Source organism: Apium graveolens, chromosome 7 (genome assembly GCF_009905375.1).
Source record: "Apium graveolens cultivar Ventura chromosome 7, ASM990537v1, whole genome shotgun sequence".
Taxonomy (NCBI): domain Eukaryota; kingdom Viridiplantae; phylum Streptophyta; class Magnoliopsida; order Apiales; family Apiaceae; genus Apium; species Apium graveolens.
In genome coordinates, this window is record NC_133653.1 from 271,092,944 (window position 1) to 271,113,620 (window position 20,677).

The 20,677-nt window shown below is 32.4% G+C and overlaps 3 protein-coding genes across 4 annotated transcripts; 1 reads left to right on the forward strand and 2 right to left on the reverse strand.

Annotated features, from left to right (window-relative positions):
* Window positions 1-1,287: 1,287 nt before the first annotated feature.
* Window positions 1,288-3,076, reverse strand: LOC141672358 (GDSL esterase/lipase At1g29670-like). The gene is made up of 4 exons (XM_074478932.1): window positions 2,628-3,076; window positions 2,099-2,320; window positions 1,762-2,017; window positions 1,288-1,665 (listed from the first exon to the last, which is right to left on the reverse strand). Exons 1-4 carry the CDS (start codon window positions 3,048-3,050, stop codon window positions 1,433-1,435), a joined length of 1,134 nt encoding a protein of 377 aa, XP_074335033.1. The 5' UTR covers window positions 3,051-3,076; the 3' UTR covers window positions 1,288-1,432.
* A 5,282-nt stretch (window positions 3,077-8,358) lies between these two features.
* Window positions 8,359-11,001, reverse strand: LOC141670931 (GDSL esterase/lipase At1g29670-like). 2 transcript variants are annotated; one of them, XM_074476988.1, is made up of 5 exons: window positions 10,711-10,996; window positions 10,463-10,593; window positions 9,502-9,735; window positions 9,010-9,268; window positions 8,359-8,926 (listed from the first exon to the last, which is right to left on the reverse strand). In XM_074476988.1, the coding sequence occupies exons 1-5, from the start codon at window positions 10,880-10,882 to the stop codon at window positions 8,694-8,696; spliced, it is 1,029 nt and encodes a 342-aa protein (XP_074333089.1). In that variant the 5' UTR covers window positions 10,883-10,996; the 3' UTR covers window positions 8,359-8,693. The 2 variants fall into 2 exon arrangements, with proteins under 2 accessions (XP_074333089.1, XP_074333088.1); XM_074476987.1 differs by having other exon boundaries at window positions 10,463-11,001.
* Window positions 11,002-16,176: 5,175 nt separating this feature from the next.
* LOC141673789 (uncharacterized) lies at window positions 16,177-19,887 on the forward strand. The gene is made up of 2 exons (XM_074480528.1): window positions 16,177-16,361; window positions 19,414-19,887. Exon 2 carries the CDS (start codon window positions 19,454-19,456, stop codon window positions 19,739-19,741), a length of 288 nt encoding a protein of 95 aa, XP_074336629.1. The 5' UTR covers window positions 16,177-16,361; window positions 19,414-19,453; the 3' UTR covers window positions 19,742-19,887.
* The last annotated feature ends 790 nt before the right edge of the window (window positions 19,888-20,677 follow it).

Sequence of the window (20,677 nt, forward strand, 5' to 3'; positions counted from 1 at the left end):
GGTTTTAAGACTATTGTAATTTGATGGTTATGGGATGTAATATAATATGTTGTGATGGTTTGATACTTTGTCGGTTATTTAGGATTGCTTATAATGATGTAATGATACGGTTTAATCCTCCGGTTATCGGAGTTTGTGAATGTTTGCGTTGGATTTAATTACTATGGTTTAATTATGAAATTTACTAGTTTTTGCGAATGATTTTGAGTAGTATATTTTAATGATTATCATTGTTGTTTTGGTTGTTTGGTTGTGACTGGATTGGATTTGTGTATTGATTTGGTTTGGTATCCAGGGGCTGCAGAAAAACCTGCAATTTTTTTTAAAATCAGACCTTAAAACCGACCGACAATAGGCATAACCAACCACTTTTGACCATTACAAATCCCAGACCGACCGTCAGGTGACATAACCGACCACCTTCTTCATAAAACCGACCGTCTTCTTTAGAGGGTGGTCAGTTTTAGGACGGTCGGTTATGACATTTAAGTTAGCTTCTGAAATAAAACCGACTGATGTGCACACTTTGATCACGGTCGGTTATGAGTTCCAGTCAACATTTTAAAAATAGACATAACCGACCACCTGCGGTCGGTTATGACTCAGTGACGTGGCGACAAGTGTGCACACGTGTTACCGTGTGTACACAATGACCCCACATTTTAGTAAAATGCCCAGGCACTTAACCGACCACTGTGTTGGTCGGTTATGAGGGTTAAACCCGACCAAAAGTCATAACCGACCAGGCTAAAACCGACCACGTCCTATGGTCGGTTATGACCCTTTTAACCGACCGTTTTGCCTTTTAACCGACCGTTTTTTATAGTCGGTTTTGTCCTTTTTTCTTGTAGTGAAGCATACAAATTACATCAAATTTTTTTTTGACTAAATATGGCTTCTAGCCTTAATGAGTATTTATTCTCAATAATTCTCGGGTGAGCCAGACCTGGGACGACAAAGGATAAACTTCTTACCACTGGAGCTATCCAATCGTGCTCAGATTACATCAATTTTAATGTTTGCGATTGACTTATGTTTCGTCACAATGTTTCAATTTATTTAGATACGGATTGATCCAATTTTTAGAAAATACTCCAAATTTAAATTGAAATTATTACATTAGTGTTATCTAAAAGTATATATTGTGCTTTATTTGAAATTAAAAATATGCATGACCACTTTATTTACCATGTAATTAAACAAAATGGGAAATGTGAGCTTTGTAAATGAGATGGATGAATATAATCAATTGCATATAAATTAAGATGCAAGGCTGCAAGTTAAATCTCATAAAATTAAACTATAATTGTTTATTCAGATTTTCAAACAGAGCTGTCAGTTTGTCACATTCAAGGTAACTCTGACATTATTAGGTCAGTATTAAAACACCTGTTTTACATCAAGTTCTGCAACAAATGAGAGAGACTGAACTCTAGATTCTTGCTAGTGTAAAGACATTGAAGGGATAAACTTCTCTTGTGAAAATGGAAGCATAAGCTTTTCTGCCTAGTATAACATTCACAGCTTCTGTTGGATGCAAACCATCAAAATACACAAACTTGTCCCTGTCTGGACATGTTGATCCTCCTCTCCTGCATGAAATCCCAGTCCCTCCTTGTGCCCTTGTTGGCACGTCGCAACAAGGTTGCGTCGTGTTAGTAAAACCTACATTAATCAAACATCAGAACTTGTGTTTAGTAAGATTGATGAAGTTTATCAAGTGGTGAGAAGATTATATTAGTGGTTAAGTATTATTTTTACCTCTTAAAGCAGGGAATCTGAGGATGTCGCGAATGATGTTGTATGCATTGACTATAACAAAGTTTGAACCAGGCAATTGCGGCCTGAGGTCATTAACCAATGATCTTAAGTTTGAGTTGAATAACTCAGCCGCGTCATTAAGGAATTGAATGCAGGAATTATTTCCCTGTGGTTGTGCAGCAATGCTTACAGGGCTGCACCCCAGAGGATACAAAGACATGATTACAAATTTTGTCGCCCCCAAACTGTACAGCTTCTGCAATAATACTCTGAATTTTGTTAAACTGTGTATATGATCCAAACAATCAGGAAAAATAATCAGCCTTGTGATATATACCTTAATCTGAGAAGAGAGGGTAGCTATGAGCTTGTCAGTGAATTCTTGAACAGTAAGATTAGATCGCGATATATTCAGAAAATAATTCAAAGTGTAGTCATTTCCTCCGCTTCCAATCACAAACAGGTACTTGGATAATGACTCTCTGCTTCTGTTCTCCAGATTTGGCAATGTTACTTCCTCGAATAATCTGATTTGCTCATTCAAACTCAGTACTACTCCCTACAAAACAACACACTCTGACTACTGAAACTCTCGTGCTGTCAGAAAATTATGGGATAAAAGAAGTAGAACTGGATAATGCTACTGACATAGCAAGAAAAATGACAGTAACCCTTAAGATACTGCACGTTTAACGCATAAATTTAAATTCATTAAGTCATCTTCATACACCTTAAGATGTTGTTGATTACACAATATGGTCTGATAACTCTTCTGAGCACATGTTTGACATGCATTGTGAACTGTAAAAAAATTAACGTACTGAAGGCTAGCGAAAAGTATGTAAAAAACGATATTTAAACTGTACCGCAATGGAGCCAGTTTCATTCAAGATACCAGAGCCACCAGATGCATAATTAACACCAACATCTGACTGATTTACATTTGCAGATGGATCAAGAAAAGCCGGAATAAGTGCAGGAAGGTTAAGCAATTTTCCGAGAACATCGATAACATTTTCCCCATTAGTAAACCTCCCAGTAGGACCAAGTTCAAAATCCATGCCATAAGGCAAGTAATCAGACTTAGCTAAGGTTGCAAGATAGTTATTGTTACCATTATCAACAAAAGAGCTTCCAAAAACAAACATTCCTTTAATGTTATTAATAATCCCATCTGTTATGCTTTCTGCATCAGGTGAGATTTTGGTTGGTTTAGAACAAGAATAGAGGATGAAATTAAAACATAAGGATATTAAAAGTATGGAATGAAGAAGATTCATTAAAGCCATTGGTTTTGAGCTAACCAGCTTGTATTTTTTTTAATGGTTGCAATGAAATTTATACTGCATTCAAATGGTTAAGAAGTAGAGCAAGTGCATGCCAGCTTCTGTTACCAGCAGGCACGGATGCAGGAATTAATTTCAGGGACACGAAAATATTTTTAATATATTTCTAAATTATATCTACCTGAGAAGTAAATAAAATTATTAGTTTTGCCTCCTCAAACCCTAAAAAAAGCTTTCTCAGCCTCTTTTTTTTTCTAACCGCCGTTCGGGGCTTCCATCAGTTTTCACAGGTGGAAAGCCCCAAATCATCTATTTTCCTTCCTTTTTTCGTGTTTTTCAATAATACTCCTCCCCGGATAAGGATTTTATCGTTCAGGATTGTATTTTTGTTTGATAAAATCTTTGTTGGTTGAGATTTGTTCCCAATTTATTTGGTTTTTGTTTATTCTCTTCTTGTGAGAGTTTGATATGTTTTTTGGTGTGTTTTGATGTGATTCGATGTCCAGGACGTTAGATATGTCGAATTTTCAGAGGTTTGATTCAGTGATAAAGATTTATATGGGATTGCAATTACGATCGATAGCTTAAACTGGTTTTGGTGAAGGCGATACATGTGTATATATCAATTTCAACAAATCGCTTGATTGTGTCTTCATAAATACTAAATTAATCAGCGATATGATCTGTTTTATATTTGTTCGACTCGATTGTTCTTATAGATGCCGTATGGCTTTTCATTATTGAATTAATTCTGATTTTTTTTTCAAAAAAAAATATATTTCTAAATTATGACGACACTTATTATATTTTTAAAAATTAAAAAATATAAAATTTTATTTTAGGAGTTACTTGATTACAAGCTGCATGGAGCTGTATGGAGCCACCCAAAAGGCAGGCAGATTTGGAGGCTAATTTATGGAATTTTTCAGGGAAAAAAGTGCAAGAACATATTGTGGTTGATATTTTTCTTTAAATACAGTTTTTAAAAATAATTGCGAAAATATGTTATAATAAGCAAATTTACCCAAACATAAAATAATTTCGAAAGAAAAAAGAAAATCAAAACAATGAAAATTTACAACTATTTTTCTATGAAATACATATAAAGTTAATTTCAATTACAAATCGTATTTTTTCAAATAACTATAGAAAAAATGCTTAAAATTTTACATAAACAAATATGTACATGTAAATGTTAAATATACTTAAAATTTATTTATTCATTTTTTTAGTACGTTCCATACGTTAATTATAAGTAACCAAAAATTATTAGATTAATGGAAATATATATGAAAATAATTGCGAACTAAGTGTTGTTGCACCTATTAAATTCATGTATCCCGAAGTCAGGAGTTCAAATTCAAATTATGATGTGTGCGTGTGTAATCAATTAAAAAAATGAACATAATTATTGAATATTACCGAAAAAATCACCTATCACCTATATATTATTATATTAATATATTATGAGAAAATGTGAACCCTAAAATTTTCATACACGAGGGACCATTTTAGCATGAAAAAATTCTTTTATTTATCCGTTTTCTTCTATTATTTGACCTTTTTATGGCCAACTTTGGTGCCCATTTTTGTGGTGACGAGATTATTAACAAACTCAAGTTGATGTAGATTGTAGAGTACGGGGACCGGTGCACTTGTATGACTAAAATTTACGAGATTTGAAAGTCAATAATAGAGTTGTAATTCGAGTCGAGATTATAATCTGATACGGATCTATTCTCCAGGTCAGGGTCCATTGTGCCCCCGTTTCTCCACCTTCTTATAGTTAGTTATACGTTTCCTTTAAGTTGACATTTTTCTCAAAGTGTCATACCAAGTTGGTTTCATTCCGTCTCATTCAAATCTAAAAGAAAATATTGTAAGTTGCGATTTAGGAATGTCTAATATATGCATTTAGTTCGATCGAATAATAGTTGATGAAATAATAATTTTATTAAGATTATATATTTTTTGCGTTCAGATATAAAGGAGATAGTGTTTTTACTACCATAAAGTAATCAACCAGTTCCAAACATGTTATATAAAGACATTTAACTGTAGTTACAATTATTATTTTTTTGTCATAAATCTAATATAAAATCCTCAAAAGAACCTTTTTCTAACATTTTAATATTTTAATGGGCCTAATTACTTGCCATGATATTATCGGAGTGGAGTGCCGGAGTACTCAAATTCGATCCTCCAATACGAGTTTTTGTTAAAATCCTAATATTAGCTTCCTCTGACACTAAAAAAAATGTCAATAAAATGCTAATTTAGTATTTTCATTCAAAAAAAAGTTTAAATTATAATTTTAACTAACTAAAACAGCTAAAATATGTGCTCAAAAAAAAAATCAAAACACGGAGATAAGATGAACATGATCGTGTTTTCAGACTGTAATGAGTGGAGGCTGAAGAGTAAGAGTTGTGTAATTAACTTTGTTTTACTCGAAAGCATATAATTTTTTCCGCTATTCAAACAATCACACACTTTTAGACAATTAAATAAACAACCTCCTACAATTTTACATAAAATTTAATTTATATGCTCTTATTTAATGAATTAATATTAAATCTAATAAAAAAGTACGATAAAATGTAATATGATTACATAAATTAAATTTTTGAATTTAGATGAAATTACGATGAGTTATATTTTATTTTTCTAATATTTACCTATCAATTTCAGTGAAAGATAAAATATTTCCATATTGACTGGTATATTGTGTGATACACATTTATATTAACTTGCATTTTGTAATTCAAATCCTAATCTTGTTGAAATGTTTCCATGAGTTTGGTTATCAGTTGACCTGTCAAAATGGGTTTGTATCCGAATAATCGAACCGAAATCTATGGATCCGAGATCCGAATTATATAATCCGATAATTATCCGAAAACCAAATTAAACCGATCCGAAAATTACCCGAACCGAAAATTTAACCGAAAATGATCCGAAATACTAGATCCGATTATAAATTGGAACCGAACAAAATCGATTCATATAATATTTGAACCGAATATGATCCGAAATAAGCAAACTTCATACTTAAATGTATCTTATATTCATGATAATTTAATTATTTAATTATAAATTAATGTAAAAGTACATTATATTATATTAAAAGTACTACATTTAATAAAAAGATATTTTTTTAAGTCTCAAAACATGAAAAAATAAATAAGTTAAGATCTGAAATATCCGAACCGAATTTTGTCCGATTTTTATCCGATTTTTATACGTTTTTGATCCGAATTAGACCCGAACCGTATCACATCTGATCCAATCCGAATGACCTCGAGTTATATCATAATCCGAAAATGGAACCGATCCGAAATAGATCCGATCCGAAACCGATCCGGTCAGTGGCGGACGCTAGAAAAATATTTTAGGGGGGGCGATTTTTTTTTAAATAAATTATATTATATTATATTTAAATTTTAAGAAAAAATGCGCTTAAATACGTATTTAAATGAGTTATATGAGTATATAGCAGAACTATAATCACAATAAAAAAATTATACATATTTTAGTTAGGTGAATACGTACTTAGGATATTAAGCCATTATTTTAATTACCGGGACAAATATAATATCAGTATATAAATTAGAGAAGTAAAAAAGTAAAAATTAGAGGAGTAAAAAATAGAAGTACCGTCTCCACCAACACATACGTACAAAAACATAGTTAGATACTATCATAAAGCAAAAGAGGAAAAAAAGGAGGGGTTGAATGTACTCTATGCTGAATTAAAGGAGGGGTTGAATTAAAAAGCAAAAAAGTATTTTAGTTAGGTGAATACGTACTTAGGATATTAAGCCGTTATTTTAATTACCGGGACAAATATAATATCAGTATATAAATTAGAGGAGTAAAAAAGTAAAAATTAGAGGAGTAAAAAATAGAATTACCGTCTCCACCAACACATACGTACAAAAACATAGTTGTACAAAAAATTAGAGGAGTAAAAAATAGAATTACCGATGTTGAATTAAAAAGCAAAAAAGTATTTTAGTTAGGTGAATACGTACTTAGGATATTAAGCCGTTATTTTAATTATCGGGACAAATATAATATCAGTATATAAATTAGAGGAGTAAAAAAGTAAAAATTAGAGAAGTAAAAAATAGAATTACCGTCTCCACCAATACATACGTACAAAAACATAGTTGGATACTATCATAAAGTAAAAGAGGAAAAAAAGGAGGGATTGAATGTACTGTATACTGAATTAAAGGAGGGGTTGAATTAAAAAGCAAAAAAGGAGGGAAAAGTAGGAGTTCAAACCCCGGTCTTCATTGAGGATAACACTACCCACAACCAGCTGAACTACAGCTACAATTCTGCAATTACAGATACTAACTCAATCATATTTGAAAACTCAGGGGTCTCTGGACCCCCCTAGATCCGCCTCTGGATCCGGTTATCCGATTTGACAGGTCTAGTTATCAGCAATAGATCGTAGGAGTCTAGAGCTTTGTATTTGACATATTTGTTGAGTTTGATAAAGAAATAAGAAAGTTCAATGTATGATTGTAATATATAAGTTGTATTAACTTGTATTATTGTAATACTACTAATAATATTAGTAGCAATGATGCATTTCTTTTTAGCAAAAACTTTATACAATGTTTAGATATGTTCTCAACAATCAATTTCAATTTAAGCTACTATTTTTATTCTCATTTCTTGTAATCTGTAGATTTTCCAGGTAAAATGTGTTAAACTTTGCATGCAAGACTGTTATGTTATTGAAACGACAACTTTACATAGATTAGCATGACATCGAGTTCTGCAACTGTACAACACAACTGTACAACAGCAATAATGTGGAGAAATGGTTACTATGGCTTTCACTAGTTTGACCAGGTTTGGTGTTTATGATGTGAATTTCGGGTGGGGAAATCCAGTGTGGATCGTATCTGCTTGACTCACGTTTACTAATGTGGTTTCTTTTTTTGACAACAAAGAAGGTGATGGAATTGAGGCATGGATTAACTTGGAGGAAGATAAGATGGCTAAATTTGAAGCTGACTAAGAGCTCCTGTCGTTTGTTTACGCAACTGTTTGATTTAACAATCAAGAAATCGACAACTGGATCCTAGCTCTACTTCAAGCTGGAATACCTGATTTTTCGATAGGTTGAGTTCAGATTATCGTCGCTTGGATAAGTGCTTGAGTGGTGATCTGCAGTTTCTTATAGAAGTGTTGTAGCCAGAGTCTAGTACATTCAAGGCCAACCTGGATATTACACATTCAAATGCTACAGATAATTTCGAGTTAAACGGAGGCCATGGATGAACCAGGATTACTGATTGTACTGCTTACTATATCAGTAGCAATAGAAATTTCTTTTCATTAAGGAACTTATTCATCAGTATTACATGTCTTCATCAACGAGTACTTTTTTCAACTTCTCTTCTAAATGACTATCAATACCTATGTAGAAGCAGTGTGGCGCCTCAGATTATAAGCTTGGCCCTTGAATACATGGCAAGATATGTTCTCATTGATGAGTTCTAGTTTCAGCTACCATCTTTATATAGATTAGCATTATTGAAACGACAACTTTACATAGATTAGCATGATATCGAGTTCTGCAACTGTGATCTAGATTAGTGAAACAAATGAGAGAAAAGAACCCTAGATTTGAGCTAGTTCCCTGATATTGAAAGGAAAAACTTCATTTGTTGAATTTGAAGCAAAAGCCTTTGTAGCTAACACAACATTCACTGCTTCTGTTGGATGCAAACCATCGAAATACACATGCTTGCTCCTATCTTCACATGTTGATCCTCCTCTCTTGCATGAAATTCCATTTCCCCCTTCTTCCAAAGATGGCACACGGCAACAAGGTTGTGTCGCGTCAGTAAAACCTAAGCGGATTAGACGTCAGAACTTGCTTTTAGTTGGATTGATCAGATTCATCAGGTTGAAAGAAAATAGTATAAATATTTACCTTTTGAAGCAGGGTTTTTGATTATATCTCGAACTATTTTGTATGCATTGACTACGACAAGATTAGAACCAGGCATTTGTGGCCTAATGTCATTTACCAGGGATCTTAAGTTGGTATTGAAAAAATGAGCTGCTTGATTAAGGTATTGATTGCAACCCTTCTTCTGTGCTTGTGCAGATGCACCAATGGATCCGGGGCTGCAGCCCAGAGGATACAAAGACATCACTACAAACTTCCGCGCCCCCAAAGTGTACAACTTCTGCAATAATATTCAACTTTAACATCATTGTGAACTTAGACTAAGGATCGTTTAATTATGTTTTTTTAAAACATCCGAGTAGATTGGAAGGGAAAAACCTTGGCCAGACGACTCCAAACGTATTAGGAAAAGTAATTCAGTTGCAGGGAACAAATACTTTGACAATGTGATCAGAATACATATTACACAGAGGTATAGTAAGTAAATAAACCATGCAAATTGACAAATTTTACCTTGAGTTGAGTAGAGAGAGTAGTTGTAAGATTGGCTGTGAATGCCTGAACACTGAGATTAGCTTGTGATTTAGTGAAAAAATAATTCAAAGTGTAGTCGTTTCCACCGCTTCCAACCACAAACAAGTACTTGGATAATGAATCTGTGCTGCTGCTCTCGAGCTGACTCTCCAACTCCGGCAATGTCACTTCCTCAAATTTCTTGATTTGCTCATTCAAACTCATCACTTCTCCCTACGACACCATCCGTAGTAAAATTTACTTATACTATTGTTTAAAAATGTGAAAGAAGCGAAAAAAATCTGGTGCAGAGCCAGAAAATGGCATAACAAAGGTTGAAAAGAGGGCTAGTAATTAATTTGTGTTTGTGTAATCTACCAGCAAAACAAGAGAGAAGAAACATAAATAGAAATAGATAGACTATATAATTAGTAATAAACATGTGTGCTTAATATCAATGCTCTATAATTAAGAGAGTTGTACATCTTAAAACAATGATTAGGTTTGTCTCTTGTTGTCTGTTGATCATTTTATTACAGAAGTTCCATTGTAGTGTCACTATTGCTTTTGTATACTTAACATATTAAACATAATCCCTAGCATTGTAAAAGGTTGAAGGTTAATTAGTAGTACTTCAAAAAGAAATACCATGTTAAGTAACCAGACCGTCTAATGAATAAGGTTTGAGGAAAGACCCTAACATGATCTTATACTCTTCTAACACGTTCGACCCTCAGAGGAGACGTGTAGAACGTGTGCAAGTAACAGTAAAACACCCTATCAAAGATCTAATATTGCCTGATAAAAAGCAAGAAGAACATTTTAAGTTTTAACCTACTTGAAGCTAGCAAGATGTGTTAAAATATAGGATTCTGGAAAGGGTCATTCTCTAACACCTCGATGTTTTAGAGTAACTGGTTCCTCGACAAGATGCATGTAAAAAAGAAAGCGATCTGTTTACCACTATGGAGCCAGTCTCGTCGAGGATGCCAGAGCCACCGGATGCAAAGTTAACACCAAGAACTGTCCGATTTCCCTTAGTAGATGGATCAGTGAAAACCGGAATAAATGCTGGAAAATTTAGCTGGTCACCTAGAAGATCGATAATATTTTTACCATTAGTAAACCTCCCAGAAGGACCAAGGGGAAAATCAATGCCATAAGGCAAGTAATCAGCTTTAGCCAAGTTCTGAAGAAAGTTATTGTTACCATTATCAACCAAAGAGCTTCCAAACACAAACATTCCTCTAATGTTAGTACTTGAATCTCCTAACTTTTCGGCATTCGAGAAAATCTTGTCTGGATGAAAACATGAAAACATGAAGAGATTGAAACATGAAGAGATGAACAGCATTGAAGGAAGAAGGTTCAGTGCAGCCATTGGTTTTAAGCTTGGTAGCTTGTATTCTTGGAGCCTTTTTAATGCAAATTTGTTAGAATTGGATGGGCCTTGACTGAATTGGAAATGAAGTGCACCAAATGCTACTAGCTTTTATTTATATGTTTAAATGAATTGTCCCATGACCAAAAAGTCTAAGCTCCATACTATTTGAAACTTTTTCCAATCATACTAAACAAACATTGGTCCTGTTTGGAAATTAGCTATTAGTTGGAGCAGTATATAATAAGAGTAGTGCTAAAAACACAAAAAATTGTAATAAAATGATGTGTCATGGTTGATGTGGCAGTTTTGAATGATTTAAATGGTGCTTTTGATTAAATGCAGGGGTCCATTTTTATTTAGCCAATAACAATTTGACACTTGGCATTTTGTAATTTTTTTGGGAACCAATTTGGTACCCTTACCATTTTCCATATAATAAGTGTTTTAACTAACTGATTAATTAAATTATTTTGGCTGAATAATTGAATTTAACTATTTAGAGTAAAAAAAAATCAATATAACCTTTTTAAATTAGTCTTTTAGGACCAAAAAATTATTTTAAACAACTATGAAATACTAATATTAGAGATTTGATAAATTCAAAAATTTATACTTTTGTTAAAAAACTAATTTTGAAATAAGGTCATTACTTTTTTTAGGGTGAACAAACATTATTAGACATTATAATAAAGCAAATACCAATATCAACACAAATCTCTATACTAAACAAATGGAGGATAGTAGAATTAGAACACGAGATCACTTTCGAAAATCGAATTCTGATACCATATCAGATAATTAATCTATTTAAAAATATAAAATATCTATGACGCTCTTATATTCTTCAAATCTAAAGGACGACACAAATTATAAAATGATATAAAAAATGTAACTATCGCAACACAATTTACGTCACTAGAATAAGATCTCATCGGTTCCCGATTAAAACCTCCTTGAAGCTTAGAAACTTGCAAAAAAGTCACAGACATCACGATTCCCGTGAAACAAGCTAGGCTGATCTTTTCTCATGCATAGAATTTTTATACATTCCAACCCTGTGATTTGATGGCTTTTTTATACATTGATATTGAATTTTATTGAATTGACTATTCCAGAAAAATAATTTTGCTACGACAATTTCATAAACGACAACTGCATCAATTATTTTTTGAATATGCTAGACGTACGATAGCCGGAGCCATAAATATATACACTTGCGAAAAAATTAAAATACATAACATCTCTTATAAATACACGTTAAAAAAATTGATATTTAAAATTTAGTACTACCTTTATTATTTTTTATTTATCATATATGATTTTTTAGTGGTTAAACTGACCAATTTTTTTATCAAATATTAAAACTCATTTGTTTAATATTTTTAAAAAGTTGAAAATCACGTATTAAAATAGATTAGTAGAAGTTTTCAATGCTATAATTTTTAAAATAATTTTAATTAAATAATATACATAAAAGTTAGTCAAAATTTTATCAATTTTACCATTAAAATTAAAACACGATAACTAAAAAGAAATGGACATGTATATATACATAAATTTAGTTAAAATTCGATTAATTTCATTATAAAAATCAAAACAGGACAACTGAAAAAGAACGGACTGTAACTTAACATTTCTGAAAAATAATAACGATTTTTTTACTGTGTGTCTATCGGCACATTCTAAACACTAAAATCTAGACATCTTTTACGAGTTATCGTATTTTTATTGATAATTATTTTTGTGCATGTAAGGAGTCTGCAAAAATCAATTAAAAAATACTCCCTCGGTCCCTTCCAATTGTTTACATACACAAATTTTAAGGTGCATAAAAAGTATAGTTATGTAACTTATTTTTACAATTTTCTTTTTCTGAATAAAAGTTGAATGTTTTAATTTTTATTCAGAAAAACAAAATTGAAAAAAAAATTATATAACTATACTTTATATGCACCTTAAAATGCGTGTCGGACACTCTCCAAAAAATGTAAACAATTGAAAGAGATGGAGGGAGTATGATATAATACCTTATTTTGTGTTTATGGATACATGATAGAAAATTGGAAATGGGAACCGATCCCCAGCCATCGTTGGATGGGATATTGCGGCTGGTGTATCTTAACCAAGTTGGCTCTAGATAATTTCCCATTCGAAATAATAATAGAATTGAAAGGGAATGCAAGGTAGGTAGGGGTTAGTTTGAAATAATAAATGAAAGTCAAATTTCAGAATATATCCTGCTTTATTTACAGAGAAAGATGAAATGCACAGTTGACCCATGCCAAATTTTAATGAAAAACTATGACTATTATTATTGAAAAAATGGATGGGGGATTGCAGATGCAGGCTGCTTGTTTTACATTCAATACTGTAATTATGCACTGCCCGATAAGGGCTGCTCAATAAATTTTCTTGGCTTCCATGTAAATATAGTTCTACATCAAACTGCCAATATTTATTACTTATCTCTTTGGTAGTTGATGATGCGTCACTCTCCATTCCAAGGTTTATGGACGACGACAAAATATAGTAGTAGTATCCTTTATGACGGTGATTCGGGTCGGACGGCTCACGAGCTTTACCTACTCGAACTTGTTTAATTCGGCTTGATTTAGGTTAGTTCGAACGGAGATTCTGACCCGTTTAATTAAGCGAGCCGGCTTGACTTGTGAAATTAAATAAGCCGAGTTCGAGTTCGGAGAAATGTTTAGATTTGTAAAATGTAAAGTTAAACGATTCGGACAAGCCGACTGGTTAGAATGGATTAGCTTAGCTAAACGAGTCGGCTCGATTCGTGAAACGAAACAAGTCAAGGTCGGACATATGTTTAGACTCGATTAACCTCGGTTTGAATTACGTCCGATTCAAAATTCGACGCTCGGCCCGAATTATAACGCTAATACAGTTTGAGTTGAATTCAGTAAAATTTAGACTCTATTTATATTTTTCGGAAAAATAGTTTCCGAACTTTTCCATATTTATTTGGGTTTAGAAAAATATTTTAGCATTTATAATCTATTAATTTAAAATTTATGCATATGAAATTATGTAAACTTGCTTGGTTATATGTTATAAACTTTCATGCAAAAATTTAAGCAAGAACATGAAATTTAAACATTTTGCGCTCTTGGAAAAAAACAAATTGGGCTTGAAATAGATCCTCCTAGTTTATGGCCTGTATCATTATATGGGTTTTAAGCATTCTGGACGGCCCATATCCGGCCCACAATGAATTAAAATTTATCACCATTCACATCAGGGCTGAGCAAAAAACCGATCCGGAACCGGTAAAATCCGCAAAAAACCGATCCGCAAAAAACCGAACTGATCCGAAACCGAAAAGGTTAAAAACCGATCCGATGATAATTTTTCGGTTCCGATTTTAGGTCCAAACCGATCCGAGAAAAACCGAATCGAACCGATTATTTAAATAAATAAATAAATATATATATATATATATATATATATATTTTTAAAATTAACATATATATGTATATATATAACATCAAATTAAATAACACTATGACTGGAACTCAGTAGAAAACTAGCAACATCAGTAATAGGTTATCTATTCTAATGAGCCTTACAAAATATTTACAAGTCCAATAACACTTAACAGTCCACCTAGCCAAAATTTCAGTAGTTCATTTAAATGATTCAGTGAGCTTTAATACTGTAAATTGCATGATTTTGGTTTATAACTGTTTGTTTAGTTTTTGCAAACTATATTGGTTGATTACATGGTTTAACTAGGTAGAAGCAATGAAAATTGTATTGATATTATGATGCTATGGATGCTGATTTTTTTATAATTAAATTTCTGTTGTTCATCATGTTTTTTTTAAATTGTATGAAATTCTAGAAGCTTTACATGAATATCAGCTTCATTGACGATCCTAGAATGTAACTGATTTGTGTTACCAATCAGCCACCTTCCTTCCTATACATGGTTTTGAGATAATACATTTTTTAATCGGTTTTGCAACCGAAACCGAACCTATATAACTGATCCGGAGTTTTTAAAACTGAAACCCATCCGATGGATCTGATGGATCGATTGCGGTTGCGGTTTTTAATTTTAAAAAAACCGAAAACTTGCAGTTCCGATTCTGGTTCCGGTTTTATCTAAAAACCGAACCGATCCGAGTTTTGCTCCACCCTAATCACAATCATAAATTATTTCATTGATTAATCGGATAATCAGTAATTAAAATTAATTGGATGTATTTAAAAAGATACAAAACAATTAATTTATTAAACTAATTATATTAATTTATGAAAAAGATTCAGTAATTTATCAGATTATAAAATCGAATCGACAGAGTATATTAAAACGATTAATCGGATAATTAATCAATAAAATCATTGATTTTTACAACAGAATTCACAGTATATATTAATTTATCGATGTAATTGCAGTTGACCAAAGTTTTTCTTAATTTTAACTCCTTTCCCAGCCTTAAGTAACAAAATCTGAATATGTTACCGGTAAAACGCAAATAGTCAAATACTCCACTGGAATTTAAAAGAATATCTAGTTCTTCAATTTTTTTTAATACTAAAGTTTGATTTTTGGGACACATTTTAAATCTTTGACTTGGAAGATTTCAATCAAAGTAAAAATATAAAACGATAAATATTAAATTATTATAGATTAATTTTAAATAAGAATTAAGTTTTAGCTAAACCAAAATATTTATTAGGATTGTCCAACGAATAATTTTAATAAAAATTTGCATGTATCCATATTTATATCCGAAATTATCGGATTCATACAGATAGCATCCGTTTTTCCTCAAACACAAACTTATATTTGAGACGAATATTATGTGCTTCTGATTTTTTTTACCGTCATAATATTTGATTATTATCGGTGTTTTAAAATTCCCGATTTTACCGATTAATATCTAATTAGTTCCCTAAAAGATATCCAGACCGATTTGATTAATTTTTATAGATTTTTTTATCGAAATATATATAATAATTTATTAAAATTAAAATACTATATTAATTTAAATATGAATAATTATAGAATTTATGATATAATAAATATATATTTGTTAATAAATAAAAAATTTAATTATAAAAATACATTAAATAATATTTTTAATATTAAATGACAACCAAATTCCACTCCTGTTAATTCCCGATTTTCGATTAATCTTATATCTATAGTTTAACTGATTATATCCGATTTCCGATTTTTATAATGATAGTTATTACGTTATTACGTTAAAGTTTAGTGTTGTGAAATTCTCCATTGACTAGCAAGTTGCAAGTAGTTTGCAAATAAAATGCCTAGACATTTCTGAATGTCTACATAAACACACTTCCAAAAGCCAGTAGTTACATAAACACACAATCTATATACACCCAACATAATAAATATCTAAAGAGAATCTTCTTGTGTTTATAAAGATCCCTCCTTTAAAGAATCATACCAAGTACATCACATACACAAAAGACAAGCAACAAGGTTAGTTTCTTGTTTCTTGGATCTAAAGATTGAAACTTTATGCTTTTTTAGCAATACCCATTTGATCTTTTTGATAATCATTGTTGTAATTTGTGTTTTCTTGATGTTTTTGACTTAAATGGTAGTTATAATGATGAATTTTATATGATTGTGACTTTTTTAGGTCAAGATCCCTCTAGGGTAGACTCTTGTTGTTCAAGATTTTAGCTTTTTGTAATTATTGTTGTTTTGTGTGATGATTGTGTGATTTTGATGATTTTTTTTTATGCAAAATGTTTGCTTGTATTGGTGATTTTAGCTTTTAGATGTAAGCAATTGGATTCTTTATATGTGATTAGAGTAATTTGAAGTTGCTTGTCATTGCTTAGATTTTTGGATGTAATGTTAGGATAGGGTTATGCGGAATACGATTCGTTAAAATTTGAATTTTTCGGTCTTCATTCTCCATTTTGTACTTGTACTTATATTGTTTAATGTAATCCAATTATAATTCCATGTCCTGGTGTTTGGATATGAAGGGGTATGGTATTGCGTAAGTTATAATTTTTCATTGGTGTTTGGATAAGAGAGTGTTTCCTACCCTTGTCCTTGCCTTTTGGAACTTGTTTGCATCACAGTGAGAAGGTCCAGATTCTTTTTATTGTCGTTACAAGTCCGGCCATTTCATAGTCTGGCTTATTGTTGATCCTCTGCCAAAATTAATTGTAAATAATTAAATTGTAGATAAAGGTAAATGTACAATAGTTTTACCACCAATGGTCCAGAATTTCTTGCCTTTCTCGTTGTTGCTAGTGTGTTTTTATATGTCGTCATTTTTATTTTTACCTGTAAAAACAAATAAGGATGTAGATAATAATGCGTCCATACTCCATCATACAATCTCGTGGACTATATATGTTTCAACTTTGAAGGCAATCTGATTGGTGAATGATAGTATACAAACAATTAAATCAATAGGAGACAAAGTCACTTGTATCTGGACAGTCGCACCTAACTCTCCGTCCACCAATGCATGACAGTCGCGCTTCACATGTCAAAGGTCTTTCAAAGCCCCAATATTTGTGCTGGGGATAACCCCTGCCCTAGCCACTGGCCTTCATATAGGCCTAATGAGAGAGTTGAAGGGGTTAATGACTAGGATTGAGGGTCATGCTCTGCGGTTCAGAATCAGCGGCATCTTGCCACGTAGAAGATTCCATTTGATCTTAAGTTGACCCTGGTGCGGGGAGCGAGGCATTTGTACCGGCCCTAATGATGCCGTTAGGAAGAATGGTTGTGTCATGCGTCAGTGACAGAATGTTTGCCTCTGCGCCTGGCTGGTTTAGTAGCGCTGCAGTAGGCTTCTGCGTGCTCCACTTGTAGGGGCGCGCCTGACACTGTCTTTTGTTGCCTTTATTGTTTTCATGGGTTTTTTCATTGGGCTTTGTGTTTTATATCTTTGGGCTTGGGTACTTCATATAATAGCAGTAACAAGATAAATTGCTTAATACTATGAAGTTAAGAAACGGCGAAATAGCGAATAGTTCATGGGACTTATAAAAGGGTACTACGTGATGAGATTACTATTATATTAGTGCAAATTGTTCTAAATGGACTATTGCATTTGAAGAAAAATATCATTAGGATAATTAAGATTTTATTCTATTTTTATTATTTTGCAGCAGCTATATTCAATCTATTTTTTTCTGTTTAACCTGTATAAGAGGAATGTTAAAATGTTTTTTCTTTTGAGAAGACTATTAATTAGATTTAATGTAAACCTAATACGAGGTTCACATATCAAATTTAGTCTCTTAATATTGATTTAAGCACCAGGTTTTGCAGTTGCTGCTCCCTTCTTCCATATTAGTGCAAGGCATGCTCGAAATAATCAATAAATTTCTGCCTTAGGCGTGTATGACTTCTGTTTGTTTAGTGGTTTTCTGTTAAAAAAATTCTTCATTAATTGATTGTTCTCAAAAAATATAATTTGAATTCCGAATGCATCTTAGGTGCATAAATAGTTACTTTTTTTGTTTCATTCTCCATTCACTAAACTGCTAGGTTTAAATGAATGATTGTTCATCACGTGTTATATGCATTTTTGTTGGGTTGGAGGCTTGGAGCTGTAGGAGAGTCAGAGTAACTAATGTGTGTGTGAGTTTTCTTTTCTACATCCGATTTGATTTTTTGTGCATCAACTGTTTATAATTTCTCAAATTTTGGTACTTTAGAATAAACATACTTCTGAGAGCAAAGTTACAGGGAGGAAACTAACAGATTATTTCAAAATTTACTTTTCCTATATTTTAATATAAAAAAATCAGGTTATTGGTTACTGTTAGCCATTTTCTCTACGTTGCAGGGCCAATCTTGTCCCTAATTTTTTTAATCATAGCTGATGTTTCAAACAAAATACCTCTCCCCATTATTTACTTTCGAACCTTACAAGACTTTCCATATGGAGGAAGTATTATCTTCTGCTTTTTTGACAGTTTGACAAGTTAGTTTATTAGCTAGTTAAAGACGTCAATTCTGTGGCTGTATTCGATTGCAGTACAACATGTGTTTGTGTATGTATATCTAGATTACTAGGTTTAAGCAGAAATACATTTTCTAAAGAGGGGCAGACAATTAGAGAAGGTCTTATATTGGATATATTTTATGAGAAAACAATGTCAATATTCAGGTAAGTATTATCTGCGTGTGACGTGCGTTACTGGTCCAGAGTACAGTGTCAAGTTGCCACTTGCACTCTGATTTGGAAGCCAATAGATGATCGTTGAATTATTTAATTGTTGGTAAAACTTTTCTTTTGGCTATACTGCATGTCACGTATTCTTGGTTGTTTAAATCAGGAAGCCACCCACCAATTCCTTATTTTCCTGTTTATCGTAACCAGTTTTCCTTTGTTTATCACAAAGTTGTCCTTTGCAGATATGCAAACTCGTTTATCTCGCTCCTTTGTGTTGTACTCAATAATATTTTTTACCATCATCATCTCAGCTTCACGTTTCTCTTGTACTAAAATTAAATTTGTGTTTCCTATTGTATTTTGGCATGTATACTACAGCAAATTAGCTGGGGAGGTCTGAGAGCTGTGACAGGCAAATATGAGTCTGGCATGTATCGCATGCCACAACGTTGAAAGTCCGTCACACTCCTTGAGAAGTTATTCCACTTCTAGTTCAGAAAACGATGGAAGATGTTCTGTGATCACCAACTGCTTGATGAGAAAAGCATCCCTCCACCAGCAACTAGCAAACATCAACTTTTTACCGTCGTCCAAGGTCTCCCCAGAACCGACAGAGCCCCCAAGGTTAGTCCGAAGCCGAGCAGTTAGAAGAGACATCGTGCAGGACTGGAATTTTAATGAATCTATCGTCATGGTCTCAGAATAGAAAATCGAACTCGAGTTGTGTCATTTGTTTTAACTTCTCATTTGCTTTTGTTCTTAATAATGGAGTATGAGCATGAGCTTGTTACTCATACATACCATGTAGAAATTTTCATATTAATCACCGGTTTCTTTGTTGTTTCTCTCTTATACACTTGTCATAAAATATCTTCTTTATATTAAAGAAAACTAATTAATTAACATTATAACTGTCATTGTTAATACCATAACTGTAAAAACATGCTTTTTTTATCCTAGGTAACCCGCAGCCGCTACCCTTGGTAGACCTTACGAGCTCACGCAATAGCGTGCAACAAAACAAAACCATGCTTTTTTGTTTAACTCCATCATAATATTGGAAGGCCTGTATTTGGGCTTACAAAACCCAACAGCAAAGTTGTAAAAGTTTGCTCTTTGGGCCTTCCCAGCCCAATTACTTATTACCTATGATTTGCAATGAAATAAAAGCACCATATTTTCCATATCTTTCTTCTGTTCCTTTTTATCTGATAATTTTTTTCTTCTGTTTATCTCAAAAGAGGAAACTTTTAAATTCACTTTTATTTCTTTCCCATCAAAGTAGGTGGCTGCAGCCGAATGGTGCAATTCTTTTAACTTTTTAAAATTTTATTATTGTTGACGAAAGTCGAATCTTGTTCTGCTATAAATTTCGTCGAATTTTATGTTAAAATTTGTCCGGATTCTCTTAACAAATAAAAGATTAAATCAAAGAAAAAACATCTATTGCATATTTAGATCAATGTAAGACAATATTCTATTGTTTGTAAATATACTTTTCTTTAAGTGGAAGACTAGCATAGTGGTCCAATATGAGAAAACACCATAAAAAATCACTACAATTGGGTATATTTTGGTGTAACATCCCAAGTTGATTGAATTTTAACCATATGGCATCATTTTGGTGAATGACAACTTGTAT